At 44.0% G+C, this 16,464-nt stretch overlaps 1 protein-coding gene across 8 annotated transcripts in view; it reads right to left on the reverse strand.

Moving 5' to 3' along the window:
- Nucleotides 1-16,464, reverse strand: part of WDR33 (WD repeat domain 33) — a 135,672-nt gene that overhangs the window by 70,251 nt on the left and 48,957 nt on the right. Inside the window, exon 8 of one of the 8 annotated variants that reach the window (XM_066345938.1) lies at nucleotides 14,133-14,187. The exons of the other annotated variants lie outside the window; for them this stretch is intronic. Within the exon in view, the coding sequence (XP_066202035.1) occupies nucleotides 14,174-14,187 (14 nt within the window). The 3' untranslated portion in view covers nucleotides 14,133-14,173. Of the gene's footprint in view, nucleotides 1-14,132; nucleotides 14,188-16,464 lie in introns of those variants that run through there. 8 annotated transcript variants of the gene reach the window in all.

Here is a 16,464-nt window from a genome sequence, read left to right on the forward strand (position 1 = left end):
TAACTTTTATGTATTACATTTTTTTCAAATTTCAGGCAACAAAATTAAGTTGCATCTTATACATGAGAGCATCACACATGGGGAAATATGGTAATTATTATGAAATCAAACAGTCCCTCTGAAATGGGACAGCCCTCTACAGTCCCGGGACAGTTAGAAAGCTAATCACAGCACAAGCTCAGCAAAGGAAGATTGGACAGCTCTCACAACAGCCCACTCCATTCCATTCTAACAGGAAACAAATTTCCGTAATTTTAACATTTTAATATTCCAAATATGAAATCCTATATCCTCCTTACCCCTTAAGTATATACAATAAATCTAATCTTACTTTCATACAAAGTCCTTTAAATATTTGCAAATGACTCTCAAGTCTCTCATCTAAAGTGAGCACTAAACTTCCCTTTACTCTTCTCATGCTTCCAGAGCCTTCCCCATCCTAATCATCTCCATTAGCCACCAATACCACCATTCTAAACATCCATTTGTACTAATGCAGGAGGGCATGACATGTCAAGAATTCACACCAATCATCTAAAACGCACCGCTTTTTTTTTTTTTAATTTATTTAATGATTTAAGAGAAAGGCAAGGAGAAAGAAAGAGACAGACAGAAACCATATGTTCCTGACCAGGGACTAAACCAGCAACCTTTGCATATCCAGACTATGCTCTAACCAACTGAGCTCTCTGACCAGGGCTTTTATATATACAAACTCACATAAACCAATTTATTAAACTCTAGAATTGAGGTTTAAACCTAAGTATAGGACTTTACATTTATTTTTATTTAAATTTTCAATATTAAGTTTAACATAACAGTATCTTCTAGAATCCTGACATCTAAAGAACTCGTAGTTTTGAATTACCTGTAAATTTTCAAGGCAAGACATATTTAGATTAGTAAAAAGTATGAAAAGGGACAGAAGACAAGAAAAGATCCCGCAGCAATATGAATACTTGACTAACAGGTAACAGTCAATGAAAACTTATTTTGGAAATGAACTTTCATTTCAATCATGCAGCTACAAAGCTGTGATACTCTACAGTGACCCACAGATTAGTTTGCAACATTGTCTATAGTTTAGCTATAGTTTCCCAGGACCCCTCCAATAATTCTATAAAAATATTGTTTTGGGCCTGACCTGTGGTGGCACAGTGGATAAAGCGTCGACCTGGAAATGCTGAGGTCGCCGGTTCGAAACTCTGGGCTTGCCTGGTCAAGGCACATATGGGAGTTGATGCTTCCAGCTCCTCCCCCCCTTCTCTCTCTCTGTCTATCCTCTCTCTCTCTCTCTGTCTCTCCATCTCCTCTCTAAAAAAAAAAAAAAGAATAAAAAAAATACTGTTTTGCGGGGGGTTTAGTTTTTTTTAAATTTTTTTTTAATTTATTCATTTTAGAGAGGAGAGAGAGAGAGAAAAAAAAAGGGGGGAGGAGCAGGAAGCATCAACTCCCATATGTGCCTTGACCAGACAAGTGCAGGTTTTCGAACCGGCAAACTCAGAATTCCAGGTTGACGCTTTATCCACTGTACCACCACAGGTCAGGTTAAAAATATTTTTTCTAGGCCCTGGTCGGTTGGCTCAGTGGTAGCGTCGGCCTGGCGTGCAGAAGTCCCAGGTTCGATTCCCGGCCAGGGCACACAGGAGAGGCACCCATCTGCTTCTCCACCCCTCACCCTCTCCTTCTTCTCTGTCTCTCTCTTCCCCTCACGCAGCTAAGGCTCCATTGGAGCAAAGATGGCCCGGGCGCTGGGGATGGCTCTGTGGCCTCTGCCTCAGGCGCTAGAGTGGCTCTGGTCACAACTTAGCGAAGCCCAGGATGGGCAGAGCATCGCCCCCTGGTGGGCAGAGCATCGCCCCTAGTGGGCGTGCCGGGTTGATCCCGGTCGGGCGCATGTGGGAGTCTGTCTGACTGTCTCTCCCCGTTTCCAGCTTCAGAAAAATACAAAAAATAAAAAAATAAAATTTAAAATAAATAAATAAATAAATAAAAATATTTTTTCAGCATGACTTATTCCAAGCCACTGGTTTTCAAATTGAAATAGTAATATTGCTTAATGAGCACTTTTTTTTTCAGAGAGAGAGAGTCAGAAAGAGGGACAGACAGGGACAGACAGACAGGAACGACGAGATGAGAAGCATCAGTTTTTTTGTTTTGTTTTGTTTTGTTTTTTGTATTTTTCTGAAGCTGGAAACGGGGAGAGACAGTCAGACAGACTCCCGCATACACCCGACCGGGATCCACCCGGCACGCCCACCAGGGGCGATGCTCTGCCCACCAGGGGGCGATGCTCTGCCCCTCCGGGGCGTCGCTCTGCCGCGACCAGAGGCACTCTAGCGCCTGGGGCAGAGGCCAAGGAGCCATCCCCAGTGCCCGGGCCATCTTTGCTACAATGGAGCCTTGGCTGCGGGAGGGGAAGAGAGAGACAGAGAGGAAGGAGGGTGGGGGTGGAGAAGCAAATGGGCGCCTCTCCTATGTGCCCTGGCCGGGAATCGAACCCAGGCCCCCCCCCGCACGCCAGGCCTACGCTCTACCACTGAGCCAACCAGACAGGGCCAATCCTTAGTTTTTTGTTGCGTGTTGCAACACCTTAGTTGTTCATTGACTGCTTTCTCATATGTGCCTTGACTGAGGGCCTTCAGCAGACTGAGTAACTCCTTGCTCGAGTCAGTGACCTTGGGTCCAACTGGTGAGCTTTGCTCAAACCAGATGAGCCCGCGCTCAAACTGGCAACCTCAGGGTCTTGAACCTGGGTCCTCGGCATCCCAGTCCGATGCTCTATCCACTGCGCCACCGCCTGGTCAGGCTTAATGAGCATTTTAGTAAAGATTTTTCTTCTCAGAGACTGTGTGTGTGTGTGTGTGTGTGTGTGTGTGTGTGTGTGTGTGTGTGTTTGTGTGTGTGTGTACTCTTTTTAAAGTCTTATGTTCAGTGGTCATTAACACTGGAGTTCATTTCAGAAGAGTATATAGGTTAGTCATGAGGCTTGACAGAACCAGGAACTACTACTCGAACCTTTGATGACTCCTGGTATCACAAATTACTTTTACTTAATGATATATAAAAAATTTATGTTGGAGATAAAATATTGAGCTATCTGGCATGAAGTACTAGAACTCACCTTTGGACTCCTTGGTTCTGGATTCATGTTGATTTCCCTTCGTATTTCCTAATTGTTTAAATGTGGTAGAATACTTATAATTTCCACCTTTGACAAAACAAACCTGGAAACTGAGTAGGGACTTCTACAACCTTTGACAGGCAAAGAAAGATGGTGATGCTAAGTGCAGAAAATAATCAAGGTTCAGCTTTTGAAGAGATAAATTGAAAAGGAGAAAAATATGTACACAGCCCCAAAATATCAAGTTAGCCACTTTTTAAGCTATACCTGCTACGCTAGACCTCTCTACATGACATAGGTACTTTTCGCCAGATCAGAACTAGACAGGAATATACTGGTCAGGGCAAAGCAGTACAACAGGCTGTGGAGAAGCTCTTCTCTACCCTTCACAAAGGCCCCTCCGGTGTTCCCAAGAGACATACACAATTTTTAAAAGCATCAGCAAGTTATAGCAGAGAATTCACTGTGCTATACAATAGCACGAACCAAGTAACATGCTATTTGAAAACCAAGTAAGAGGCAAAGTTCTCTCAAAGAGAACTTTATTAAGCTATATTCACGGGGAAAAAACACAGAGGCTTCAGAACATTTGCTTTGAGAGATTTAATAGTTTAGTGTGGAAAAATTCAACTATTTTAAGAAACAATGTGTAAAAAGGGATAAATGACCTAGAACAGCGGTTCTCAACCTTTCTAATGCCGTGACCCCGCAATACAGTTCCTCATGTTGCGGTGACCCCAAAGCAAAAAATAATTTTGGTGGCTACTTCATAACTGTAATTTTGCTACAGTTATGATTCGGAATGTAAATACCTGATATGCATTATGTATTTTCCGATGGCTTTAGGCGACCCCACCGGGGTCGCGACCCACAGGTTTAGAACCGCTGACCTAGAAACTACCATTTCTTGCTTTCAACAGAAATTCTTAGTTTGGTTTCTTTATAATTAAAGTGATCACAGTGCTGAAGATAATTCTCAGATATTCCTGAAATATAATTAAAATCAAACTTTAAAATGGCTAAAAGAAAGAAGTGAATGATAGAGAATAGTTGATGATGGAGGGATACTTGTTTTTTGTTGCGTGTTGCAACACCTTAGTTGTCCATTGATTGCTTTCTCATATGTGTCTTGACTGAGGGCCTTCAGCAGACTGAGTAACCCCTTGCTCGAGTCAGTGACCTTGGGAGTTACATTGATTAATAAAATTATAAAGGATGTACAGTTACACATCCTTTCTAATGCCGTGACCCCGCAATACAGTTCCTCATGTTGCGGTGACCCCAAACCAAAAAATAATTTTGGTTTGGGATCAAAATTATAAAGGATGTGTAACTGCATCCTTTATAATTTTATTAATCAATGTAACTCCAATAAATTCAATTTTAAAAATACCTTAAAAAATTAAAAAAATTTTTTAAAAAGTTATTTGTTATGGTACTTAACCATTGACAAATAACTACATTGTTCACAATAATTAGGGGATATTTTATTGCTTCATACTCATTTTTGAAGAATCTAATTTTTTTTTGTTTGTTTTTTGGTGTTTTTTTGTTTGTTTTTTTTTGTTTTATTTCTCTGAAGCTGGAAACGGGGAGAGACAGTCAGACAGACTCCCGCATGCGCCGGACCGGGATCCACCCGGCACGCCCACCAGGGGGCGATGCTCTGCCCCTCTGGGGCGTCACTCTGCCACGACCAGAGCCACTCTAGCGCCTGGGGCAGAGGCCAAGGAGCCATCCCCAGTGCCCGGGCCATCTTTGCTCCAATGGAGCCTTGGCTGCAGGAGGGGAAGAGAGAGACAGAGAGGAAGGAGAGGGTGAGGGGTGGAGAAGCAGATGGGCGCCTCTCCTGTGTGCCCTGGCCAGGAATCGAACCCGGGACTTCTGCACACCAGGCCAACGCTCTACCACTGAGCCAACTGGCCAGGGCTGAATCTCCTAATTTTTATGAGCAGTATATTTATGATATTAAATGAGAAGGGAGATAGACGAACTCCCACATGTGCTCCAACTGGGACTGACCCAACAACACCAACCTAGGGCCTATGCTCAAATCAAACGAAGCTATTTTTAGCACCTGAGGTCGACACTCGGACCAAACAAGCTATCCTCAGTGCCCAAGGCTGATGTTTGGACCAATCGGGCAGCTGGCTGTGAGAGGGGGAGAGAGAGACAGAGAGAGAGAAAAGGGAGAGGAAGGGGAGAGAAGCAGATGGTCACTTCTCCTGTGTGCCCTGACCAGAAATCGAACCCAAGATGTCTGCACACTAAACCTATGCTCTATCACTGAGACCAGGCCCCAGCCAATGCCATATTTTAATCATATACTTTTACTTAAAAGATTACCTACGGCCTGACCAGGCCGTGGTACAGTGGATAGAGCGTCAAACTGGGATGGGTAGTACCCAGGTTCGAGACCCTGAGGTCGCCAGCTTGAGCATGGGCTCATCTGGTTTGAGCAAAAGCTCACCAGCTTGGATCAAGGTTGCTGACTTGAGCAAGGGATTACTCGGTCTGCTGAAGGCCCGCGGTCAAGGCACATATGAGAAAGCAATCAATGAACAACTAAGGTGTCGCAATGTGCAACGAAAAACTAATGATTGATGCTTCTCATCTCTCCATTCCTGTCTGTCTGTCCCTATCTATGCCTCTCTCTAATTCTCTGTCTCTGTAAAAAAAAAAAAAAAGACTTACCTACAACCTGACCAGGGGATGCACAGTGGATAGAACATTGGACTAGGACACAGAGTACTCAGGTTTGAAACCCCAGGGTCACCGTATTAAGCATGGGATCACCAGCTTGAGTGCAGGGTTGCTGGCTTGAGTGTGTGATCAGAGACATGACCCCATGATCACTGGCTTGAGCCCAAAGGTCGCTGGCTTGAAGCCCAAGGTCACTGGCTTGAGAAAGGGATTCCTTGCTCTGCTAGAGCCCCTGGTCAAGGCACATGGGAAAGCAATCAATGAAAAACTAAGGTTTTATAAGGAAGAATTGATTCTTCTCATCTCTCTCCCTTCCTGTCTGTCCCTATCTGTCCCTCTTTGTCTCTACTACAAGTAAAAAAAGACCTACTAACTAAACAATTCAAAAGGTTAATACATATTTATCTAATTTTATCACCTCTTTCAAACCCCTGTATTTTAACTTTAAAAACTAAGCTCTAATTAGCGTGCCCTAGTTGGTGATGCAGTGGATATAGTATTGTCCTGGTCAGGGCACAGAGGAAAAGCAATCAATGAGTGCACAACTGTATGGAACAATTAAGTGGACCAACAAGTTGGTGCTTCCTCACTCCTGCTACTTGCTCTCAAATCAATGGAAAAAAATTCTTTTTCATTAGCTGAGAAGCCCCACAATATAACAGGGCAACTAAATCATTAGCAAATGAAAATTTAAATCTCATCACTAGAACTTGAGCTACCCAAGGTCAGTGGCTCAAGCAAGGAGTCACTCGGTCTGCTGTAGTAGCCCCACGATGAGAGCACATATGAGAAAGCAATCAATCAACAACTAAGGTGTCGCAACAAAAAAGAAAAAAAAAAGAGAAAATATTATCTTTTGTCCTTTCATAAAATACTCAGAGAATTATATTAGAGACCCTAACATAATCTCCTCTTTTTAGGAAAGCAGAGGGAAAGAAGCTTAAATAAACTCTTCTTCAATATAAGGAAATCCAGAAAAAGAAAATAGGTATTCCTATGAAAAACAGGTCCATATGTTTGGCCAAATGATGAGATGTGCCTGAAATGCTTTTCATATTAAACATACTGTGCTGCTGGAAGGAGTTATTCTGCTACAGCCTATTTTAAAGGAGGATAATGTTTGTTTTTAATATCGGGGAGAATAAACAGGATTTTGTGGAATGTTTTGTGAAAAAATAAAGTCCTTTAAATCATATATTACATGGTTTGTCAATTTTACTTTAATAAGTTAAATTACTTCCAATAAAAAGTATCAGAAACTTTTATACACTCAGACTTTGTAAATATGCCTTCATATAATTTTTTTGTTTTTGTTTTTGTATTTTTCTGAAGCTGGAAACGGGGAGAGACAGTCAGACAGACTCCCGCATGCGCCCGACCGGGATCCACCCGGCACGCCCACCAGGGGCGATGCTCTGCCCCTCTGGGGCGTCGCTCTGCCGCGACCAGAGCCACTCTAGCACCTGGGGCAGAGGCCAAGGAGCCATCCCCAGAGCCCGGGCCATCTTTGCTCCAATGGAGCCTTGGCTGCGGGAGGGGAAGAGAGAGACAGAGAGGAAGGAGGGTGGGGGTGGAGAAGCAAATGGGCGCTTCTCCTGTGTGCCCTGGCCGGGAATAGAACCCGGGTCCCCCGCACGCCAGGCCGACGCTCTACCACTGAGCCAACCGGCCAGGGCCGCCTTCATATAATTTAAAAATGCATTGCTAAACCACAATAATCTTCACAGAGTTGATCTTTCATTCAAAATCAGTCAAATGAACCAGCAATACACAGCAACTTCTCAAAAGTATTAATAATCTTTGTGTACTCAGAGGTTCATTTCCTCTCTGTGCTATATTTAAAACTAAAAACGAATTGTACTGCCTGAATAAGTCTCAGTAGGACTCCGTATATCGATGTTCTATTTAAATAACCTTGTATGTATCTTATAACCCATTTGCAGTTTAAACTACTCATTATGGTTAAATGTTTTTGTTTGTTTTTTTTGCTTTTTTTTCTGGCAGAGACAGAGAGAGTCAGAGAGAAGGACAGATAGGAACAGACAGTCAGGAAGGGAGAGATATGAGAAACATCAATTCTCTGTTGAGGCTCTTTAGTTGTTCATTGATTGATTTCTCATATGTGCCTTGACCGGGGGGCTACAGCACTGAGTGACCCCTTGCTCGAACCACCGACCTTGGGCTCAGGCTGGTGAGCCTTGCTCAAACCAGATGCTAGCCTGCGCTCAAGCTGGCAACCTTGGGGTCTCGAACCTATTCACTGCGCCACCTCCTGGTCAGGCCAAATGTTTTTTTGGTTAAATATATCATACACTGAAAATCTACACCCTACCATATTTCCCCATGTATAAGACACATTTTTTGGAAAAACTTGGGATCTAAAAACAGTGCGTTTTATACAGTGGTGTAGAAGTGTGGCATTTCAAATGCCATAGATCGAACTGAGAACAAAGCAATATATGAAGGCATCAGACACAGATGAGGACAAGCTAATGGGAGTTTTGACAGAGATGAGGACTTGTATGAATTTTATGATAAATAAAACTTGAGTTCAATATCTTTATGTAATACATTTTCCCCCCAAACTTTGAGCCCCCAAATTAAGTGCCTCTTATACATGAGGAAATACAGTATATGGGGGTTTTGTTGTTGTTGTTGTTGTTTGCATTTTTCCGAAGCTGGAAACGGGGAGGCAGTCAGACAGACTCCCACATGCGCCCGACCAGGATCCACTTGGCACGCCCACCAGGGGGCGATGCTCTGCCCATCTGGGGCGTAGCTCTGTTGCATCCAGAGCCATACTAGCGCCTGAGGCAGAGGCCTCAGAGCCATCCTCAGCGCCCGGGCCATCTTTGCTCCAATGGAGCCTCGGCTGTGGGAGGGGAAGAGAGAGACAGAGAGGAAGGAGAGGGGGAGGGGTGGAGAAGCAGATGGGCGCTTCTCCTGTGTGCCCTGGCCAGGAATCGAACCCAGGACTCCTGCACGCCAGGCCGACGCTCTACCACTGAGCCAACCGGCCAGGGCCCAGTATATGTTTTGTGTTTTTTTTTTAAAGATTTTATTTATTCAATTTTCAGAGAGGAAAGAGAGAGAAAGAGAGAGAGAGAGAGAGAGAGGAGGAGCAGGAAGCATCAACTCCCATATGTGCCTTGACCAGGCAAGCCCAGGGTATCGAACAGGCGACCTCAGCGTTCCAGGTCGACGCTTTATCCACTGCGCCACCACAGGTCAGGCCCAGTATATGGTTTTTTTAAAAAAATTGATAAAACGAACCTGAGTACATGAATGATTACCTGAACCCACCACCCCTCCTCTTCAAAAAAAACTCTATAATTCTGTTATCACAGCTCAAGAGAACATTACTGCTGATTATCAAACATCCATGCTGATGGTACTTTTAAAATATAAAAGAGGCAGTTTAATATAAAGGTTAAGAGTATAAACTCTGGAGTCAAACAACCCAGGTTTAAATATGACCTTGAGTAGGTTTACTTAACTTTTCTTACCGTGGTTACTAATTTGTAAAATGTAGGTAGTTGCAAGTACTTATCTCAGAGGGTTATTAGGAAGATTAAATACTTGGAGTAGACTTCATACACAGTAAGTATGAGCCATTATTTTTAAAGTCTGGAAGCTAAAATTCAAACATTTGAAACTTGCAGCCTGACCATTATGCTTCTCACCTGACCAACAGGTGGCACAGTGGATAGAGCGTCGTACTGAAACGTGAAAGACCCAGGTTGAAAACCGGAGGTTGCCAGTTTGAGCATGCACGGACTCATCTGGCTTGAGTACAGGCTCACCAGCTTGAGTGTGAGATCGCAGGGTCTTTTTTTTTTTGTATTTTTCTGAAGCTGGAAACGGGGAGAGACAGTCAGACAGACTCCCGCATGCGCCTGACTGGGATCCACCCAGCACGCTCACCAGGGGGTGATGCTCTGCCCCTCCGGGGCGTCGCTCTGTTGCAACCAGAGCCACTCTAGCACCTGGTGCAGAGGCCAAGGAGCCATCCCCAGCGCCCGGGCCATCTTTACTCCAATGGAGCCTCGCTTCGGGAAGGGAAGAGAGAAACAGAGAGGAAGGAGAGGGGGAGGGGTGGAAAAGCAGATGGGCGCTTCTCCTGTGTGCCCTGGCCGGGAATCAAACCCTTGCATGCCAGGCTGATGCTCTACCACTTAGCCAACCGGCCAGGGCCTGTTTTTTTTTATAAATAAATTTTTATTTTAATGGGGTGACATCAATAAATCAGGGTACATATATTCAAAGAAAACATTTCCAGGTTATCTTGTCATTTAGTTCTGTTGCATACCCATCACCCAAAGAGAGATCTTCCTCCGTCACCCTCTATCCAGTTTTCTTTGTACGGGTCGCAGGTTTGACTGTGGAATCATAGACATGACTCCATGGTCACTGGCTTCAACAAGGGTCATTCGCTGTGCTGGAGCACCCCCCCCCAAGGCATACACAAGAAAGCAGTCAATGAACAACTAAGGTGCTGCAACGAAGAATTGATACTTTTCATCTCTCTCCTTCCTGTCTGTCTGTCCCTATCTGTCTCCCTTGCTCTGCCTGTCAAATAAAAATTTTTAAAAAAAAGGACTCTTAAGCTTCTCACTAAAATTGACTTCAGTATCCTTATTGACTCCATTTTTCAACTCCTTTCATTTACATTTTAGCTGGTCTTAAGTGATCTACTTTAATTCTATACTCATAAAACCGCTTCTAATACTATCATGACTCTTCTCCCAGACTGACATCCTAAATTTATGAAAATGTTACCTCCCCTACTGAACCTTAAGAAGCACGATCAGGCTCAACCAGGCGGTGTTACAGTGGATAGACCGTCAAACTGAGATATGGAGGACCCAGGTTCGAGACCCCGAGGTAGCCAGCTTAAGCGCAGGTTTATCTGATTTGAGCGAGGCTCACCAGCTTGAGCCCAAGGTCGGTGGCTCGAGCAAGGGGTCACTCAGTCTGCTGTATTCCCCCCCCCCAGTCAAGGCAGATAGGAAAAATCAATGAACAACTAAAGAGCCACAACGGAGAATTAATGCTTCTCATCTCTCTCCCTTCCTGTCTGTCTGTCCCTCTCTCTGACTCTCTCTGTCTCTGTCACAAAAAAAAAAAAAAAAAAAAAAAAAGTATGATCCAATCTGATCAAGCAGTGGCGTAGTGGATAAGAGCGTCAAACTGGGGCGCAAAAGACCCAGGTTCAAAATCCTGAGATCACCAGCTTGAGCAAGGGGTCACTCACTCTGCTTCAGTCCCTCAGTCAAGTCACATAATGAGATAGCAATCACTGAAAAACTAACGAGCTGCAATGAAGAATTGATGCTTCTCATCTCTCCCTTCCTGTCTGTCCTTATTTGTTGTTCTCTCTGACTCTGTCCAAAAAAAAGGCACAATCGGAACCTGACTGGTGGTAGCACAGTGTACAGAATGTCAACCTGGGCACTAAGGTGTCGCGCTCAAAACTTCTAGGTTGCGGCCCTGGCCGGTTGGCTCAGCGGTAGAGCGTCGGCCTAGCGTGCGGAGGACCCGGGTTCGATTCCCGGCCAGGGCACACAGGGGAAGTGCCCATTTGCTTCTCCACCCCTCCGCCGCGCTTTCCTCTCTGTCTCTCTCTTCCCCTTCCGCAGCCGGGGCTCCATTGGAGCAAGGATGGACCAGGCGCTGGGGATGGCTCTGTGGCCTCTGCCTCAGGCGCTAGAGTGGCTCTGGTCGCAACACCGCGACGCCCAGGATGGGCAGAGCATCGCCCCCTGGTGGGCAGAGCGTAGCCCCATGGTGGGCGTGCCGGGTGGATCCCGGTCGGGCGCATGCGGGAGTCTGTCTGACTGTCTCTCCGTTTCCAGCTTCAGAAAAATGGAAAAAAAAAAAAACTTTTAGGTTGCTAGCTTTAGCAAAGCAGGCTCACCAGCATGAGTGTGGGGTCACTCACTTGAGCATGGTATCAGTAATATAATCCCAAAGTTGCTAGCCTGAGCCCAAAGGTCGCTGGCTTGAGCAACAGGTAACTGGCTGGGCTTGAGCCCCCAATCAAGGCACATATAATAAACAATCAACAGGGGTCATACCTTCTGAAAAACCTCTAGCTAAGACAAGGTGTATGGTATATGCTAATTAAATAAATTTGTTTGGAGTCCAATGCATAAACGTCAGTAATCTAGCAGCTCATGTGCTCTTGGCACTTAAATGTTATTTTCACTAACATATTCCATAAACTGTGTGCTGTACTTCCTATTAGAAAAGGATAAATGCATTAAATGATGCCACCTTGCTTATGGGGGGCACTTCTCAATGCTGCACTGAATTCAATTTTATGTGTCTCCCTGTTTTCCATACCTATGCACCAATCATTACAATCTTTGGAGTACCAAGTCCCCTGAAAATAGATCTGTGTTCATTATAACCTTAAAAATATTGAGGATTAGCACTCATAAATTCTGCACCAAAATATCCAGTTACCATCATGTCTGCCATGGACAGGGATCATGCATGCTTCCAGATGAAAGGCTGACCTAAAATAACAGGATAGCTGTCTTCAACACTCAAAGGAGGGCCACAAGGAGAGCACAGATCCAGTTTCTCATGTTCCAGAGGCATGACAAGCTGTAAGAAGGCAGATTTCTAAGATAGCCAAAGAACTCTCTGAAAATCAGAGCTATGTAAAACTGGAAAAGGGAATCACGTAAGATAACAGAACACTATTATCACTAAAAATGTTTGAGTAAAAGACTGATATTTAGGAATGATGTTGAAAAGATAGGTATTTAATAGAGTTAAACTACATAATCACAAACCTACCCTTCAATTAAAATTCTTCTCTGATTTTCTTTATACTTAATCCCAAGTGATGGTCTGATGTGCAACACTAACATGCTGTAGGCACATGCTTATCTGCTCGATGTAGTGTGTATGTGGGACACATGAACATGACAACCACTTCACATAGGGCAGCTGGCTTTTTAAAAGTTGGAAGGTCCTGTCCCTACTTGTTTAACTTCATGAACTAGAGTTCCACCAGTCCCTGATCCCCAACCACCAAGTGAAGGATAAGACAATCGTAGCCCTGCCTGACCAGGTGGTGGTGCAGTGGAAAGAGTATAGGACTGGGATGTGGAGGACCCAGGTTTGAGACTCCAAGGTCACCAGCTTGAGTGCACTCATCTGGTTTGAGCAAGGCTCACCAGCTTGAGCCCAAGGTTGTTGGCTTGAGCAAGGGGTTACTCAGTCTGCTCTAGTCCTCTGGTCAAGGCATATATGAGAAAGAAATCAATGAACTAAGGTGCCACAACAAAGAACTGATGCTTCTCATCTCTCTCCCTTTCTGCCTGTCTCTATCTGTCCCTCTCACTGATTCTCTCTCTCTGTCACCAAAAAAGAAAAGAAAAAAAAAGGAAGGAAGGAAGGAAGGAAGGAAGGAAGGAAGGAAGGAAGGAAGGAAGGAAGGAAGGAAGGAAGGAAGGAAGGAAGGAAGGAAGGAAGGAAAGAGAGAAAGAGAGAAAGAGAGAAAGAGAGAAAGAGGAGGGGAGGGGAGGGGAGGGGAGGGGAGGGGAGGGGAGGGGAGGGGAGGGGAGGGGAGGGGAGGGGAGGGGAGGGGAGGGGAGGGGAGGGGAGGGGAGGGGAGGGGAGGGGAGGGGAGGGGAGGGGAGGGGAGGGGAGGGAGGGAGGGAGGGAGGGAGGGAGGAAGGAAGGAAGGAAGGAAGGAAGGAAGGAAGGAAGGAAGGAAGGAAGGAAGGAAATTGTAGTCCTGGTCAGATAACTCGGTTGGTAGAGCACTGGTCAGCAAACCATGGCTCACGAGCCACATGCGGCTCTTTTGCCCCTTCAGTGTGGCTCTTCAACAAAATACCTAATGATTAGCAAAGGCCAGCTTAGGAATACCCTAATTAAGTTAATTACAATGTACCTACCTATATAGTTTAAAGTTTAAAAAAACTGGCTCTCAAAAGAAATTTCAATCATCGTACTGTTGGTATTTGGCTCTGTTGACTAATAAATTTGCTGACCCCTGTGTTAGAGCATCATCCCAAAGCACAGAGGTTGCCAATTCGATCCCCCCACAGAGTTCATATAGGAACAGATATTCCTGTCTCTCTCCTGCTCTCTCCCTTCCTCTGAATTCAATAAAATAAACATAAAGACAATTTATTTTAGTCTGACCAGGCGGTGAGACAGTGGACAGAGCATTGACCTGGGTTCCAAACCCCAAGGTAGCAGGCTTGAGCACAGGCTCATCTGGTTTGAGAATGGGCTCACCAGCTTGAGCATGGGATCATAGACATGACCCCATGGTCGTTGGCTTCAGTCCAAGGTCATTCATTTTGAGCAAGAGGTCATAGGTCAGGTCAAGGCACCTATGAAAATCAATCAATGAACAACTGAAGTGCCACAAAAAGTTGATACTTCTCATCTCTCTCCCTTCCTGTCTCTTTATATCTGTCTCTCAAAAAAAACAAAAACAAAAAAAACCACACAATTGTAAGAACATTCGCCTAACCAGTTGGTGGTGGCTCAGTGGATAGAGTGACACCTGTAACACTGAGGTCCCAGGTTCAAAACCCAACTTGAGTACAGTCTCACCAGCTTGAGTGTGGGATCATGTCAATTGATGTTGGCTTGAGGCCAAAGTGGCTGGCTTGAGCAAGGGGTCAGTGGCTTGGCTGGAACCCCCAGTCAAGGCATATATGAGCAGCAATCAATGAACAACTAAGGTGTAGCAATAACAAGTTGATGCTTCCTTTCTGTCTCTTCCTTTCTGTCTCTCAAAAAAAAAAAAGGAAGAAACTTATAAGAACATTAGTTTCATTGTTTTAAAAAATAATCCATAAATTCAGAAAATGTAGAAAAATCAGGAATGACAGAAAATGGGTAACTGGAGTCTAATGACTTACATGCTATACCATACCTGCTATTAGAAGTACTACTTAGGTGGTCTAATTGACTTCATTTAAAACAATCATATTTGGCCCTGCCCAGCTGGCTCAGTGAGATTAAGAAAAAAATTAAAACTAAAGAAAGTACTTTTTTAAACAAGCAAAACAACATGAATAAGCTAGAACAAAAATGTGTACATGTTTGAAATTTCTAAAGCAAAAACTAAAAAAAGCTCCCACATAAACTCTCAAATCAATGTAGACATATTAGTATATTTGTTTAGCTATATGAAGAACAGGTAATGAGTCAGCATCCACTTAACTATATCCAAATTCACCAGGGCTCAAATATAAAAATATTTAACTGTAGTTAATATCTTACCAACTCTCTAAATTACAGAGGAAAAATACTTAAGCACTGCTTAGAAACAGTTTCATTACCAAAACTGAGTAACACTTCATTAGAACTTTGTGGTTGAAAAATGTTACCATATAACACATTTTTTGTTTGTTTTTTAAATCCAAGATTCAGAGCAGTTTTATATCTGACATCAGTTATTTTAGTCCTCGTCCAATTTTAATTAATTGTTTGATAGTTTAGAATCGCTTTTAATTAAATTGTTTCCTCTATATTTCTTAAAACATTCAAAGCCTAGAAAAAGTTGTTTAGCTTATTTCTGTTTAACAGCTAAGACTTCTACTAATAGTGAAGAAAGGTGCAACATTAGTGTAACATTAGGCTAGGAGACAAGTGTTAAGTAATTCTAGCCCTGGTTCTGAACTTTTACAATGAACATGTCACATAAGCCTTCCAGGTCATGGTACTCACCCATGAAACAACTCAGAGCAGATTGACCTCAGAGACTACATTAAGTTCTGAAGCTGTACAACATTGTGACCATCACAGTGAATATACTTTTTCATTATAGTTTGTAGCTACTGCATACAAACTATGGATGAACCCATTTAAAAATGTGCAAGGCAGCCCTGGCCAGCTGACTCAGCGGTAGAGCGTCAGCCCGGCATGTGGAAGTCCCAGATTTGATTCCCAGCCAGGGCACACATGAGAAGCACTTATCTGCTTCTCCACCCTTCCCCCTCTCCTTTCTCTCTATCTCTCTCTTCCCCTCCCACAGCCAAGGCTCCACTGGCGCAAAGTTGGCCTGGGTGCTGAGGATGGCAGCACGGCCTCTGCCTCACGAGCTAGAATGGCTCCAGTTTCAGCGGAGCAATGCCCAAGATAGTCCGAGCACCGCCCCCTAGTGGGCATGCCTGGTGGATCCAGGTCGGTGCATGCAGGAGTTTGTCTCTCTGCCTACCCCTGCTTCTCAGTTCGGGAAAAAATACAGGAAAAAAAAAATGTGCAAGGCCAGGAATGTTTAAGCTAATGTAATTTTAAAAAAAATACTGGGTTAAGACCCTGGCTGGGAGGTCCCGTGGATAGACTGTAGTCCTGGCGTGCTCAGGTCATGGGTTCAATCCTCAGTCAGGGCACATACAAGAAGCAACCAATGAGTGCACAACTAAATGGAACTAAATAAAATAATGAGTTGATGTTTCTCTCTCTCTCTCTCTCTCTCCCCCCCTTCTCTCTCTTCTCTCGCTCTCAAATAAGTGGGAAATTAAAAAGAAAATACTAGATTGCAATATGGGTTAAATATCAAGAGTATGTATTTTCTTGTCTAGAAAGTATTGACACTATATGCTGCAAACAAAGCTCTGAAGAGTTGTAAGAACTTACAATTCAATCAAGACAAC

Source organism: Saccopteryx leptura, chromosome 7 (assembly GCF_036850995.1).
Source record: "Saccopteryx leptura isolate mSacLep1 chromosome 7, mSacLep1_pri_phased_curated, whole genome shotgun sequence".
NCBI lineage: Eukaryota > Metazoa > Chordata > Mammalia > Chiroptera > Emballonuridae > Saccopteryx > Saccopteryx leptura.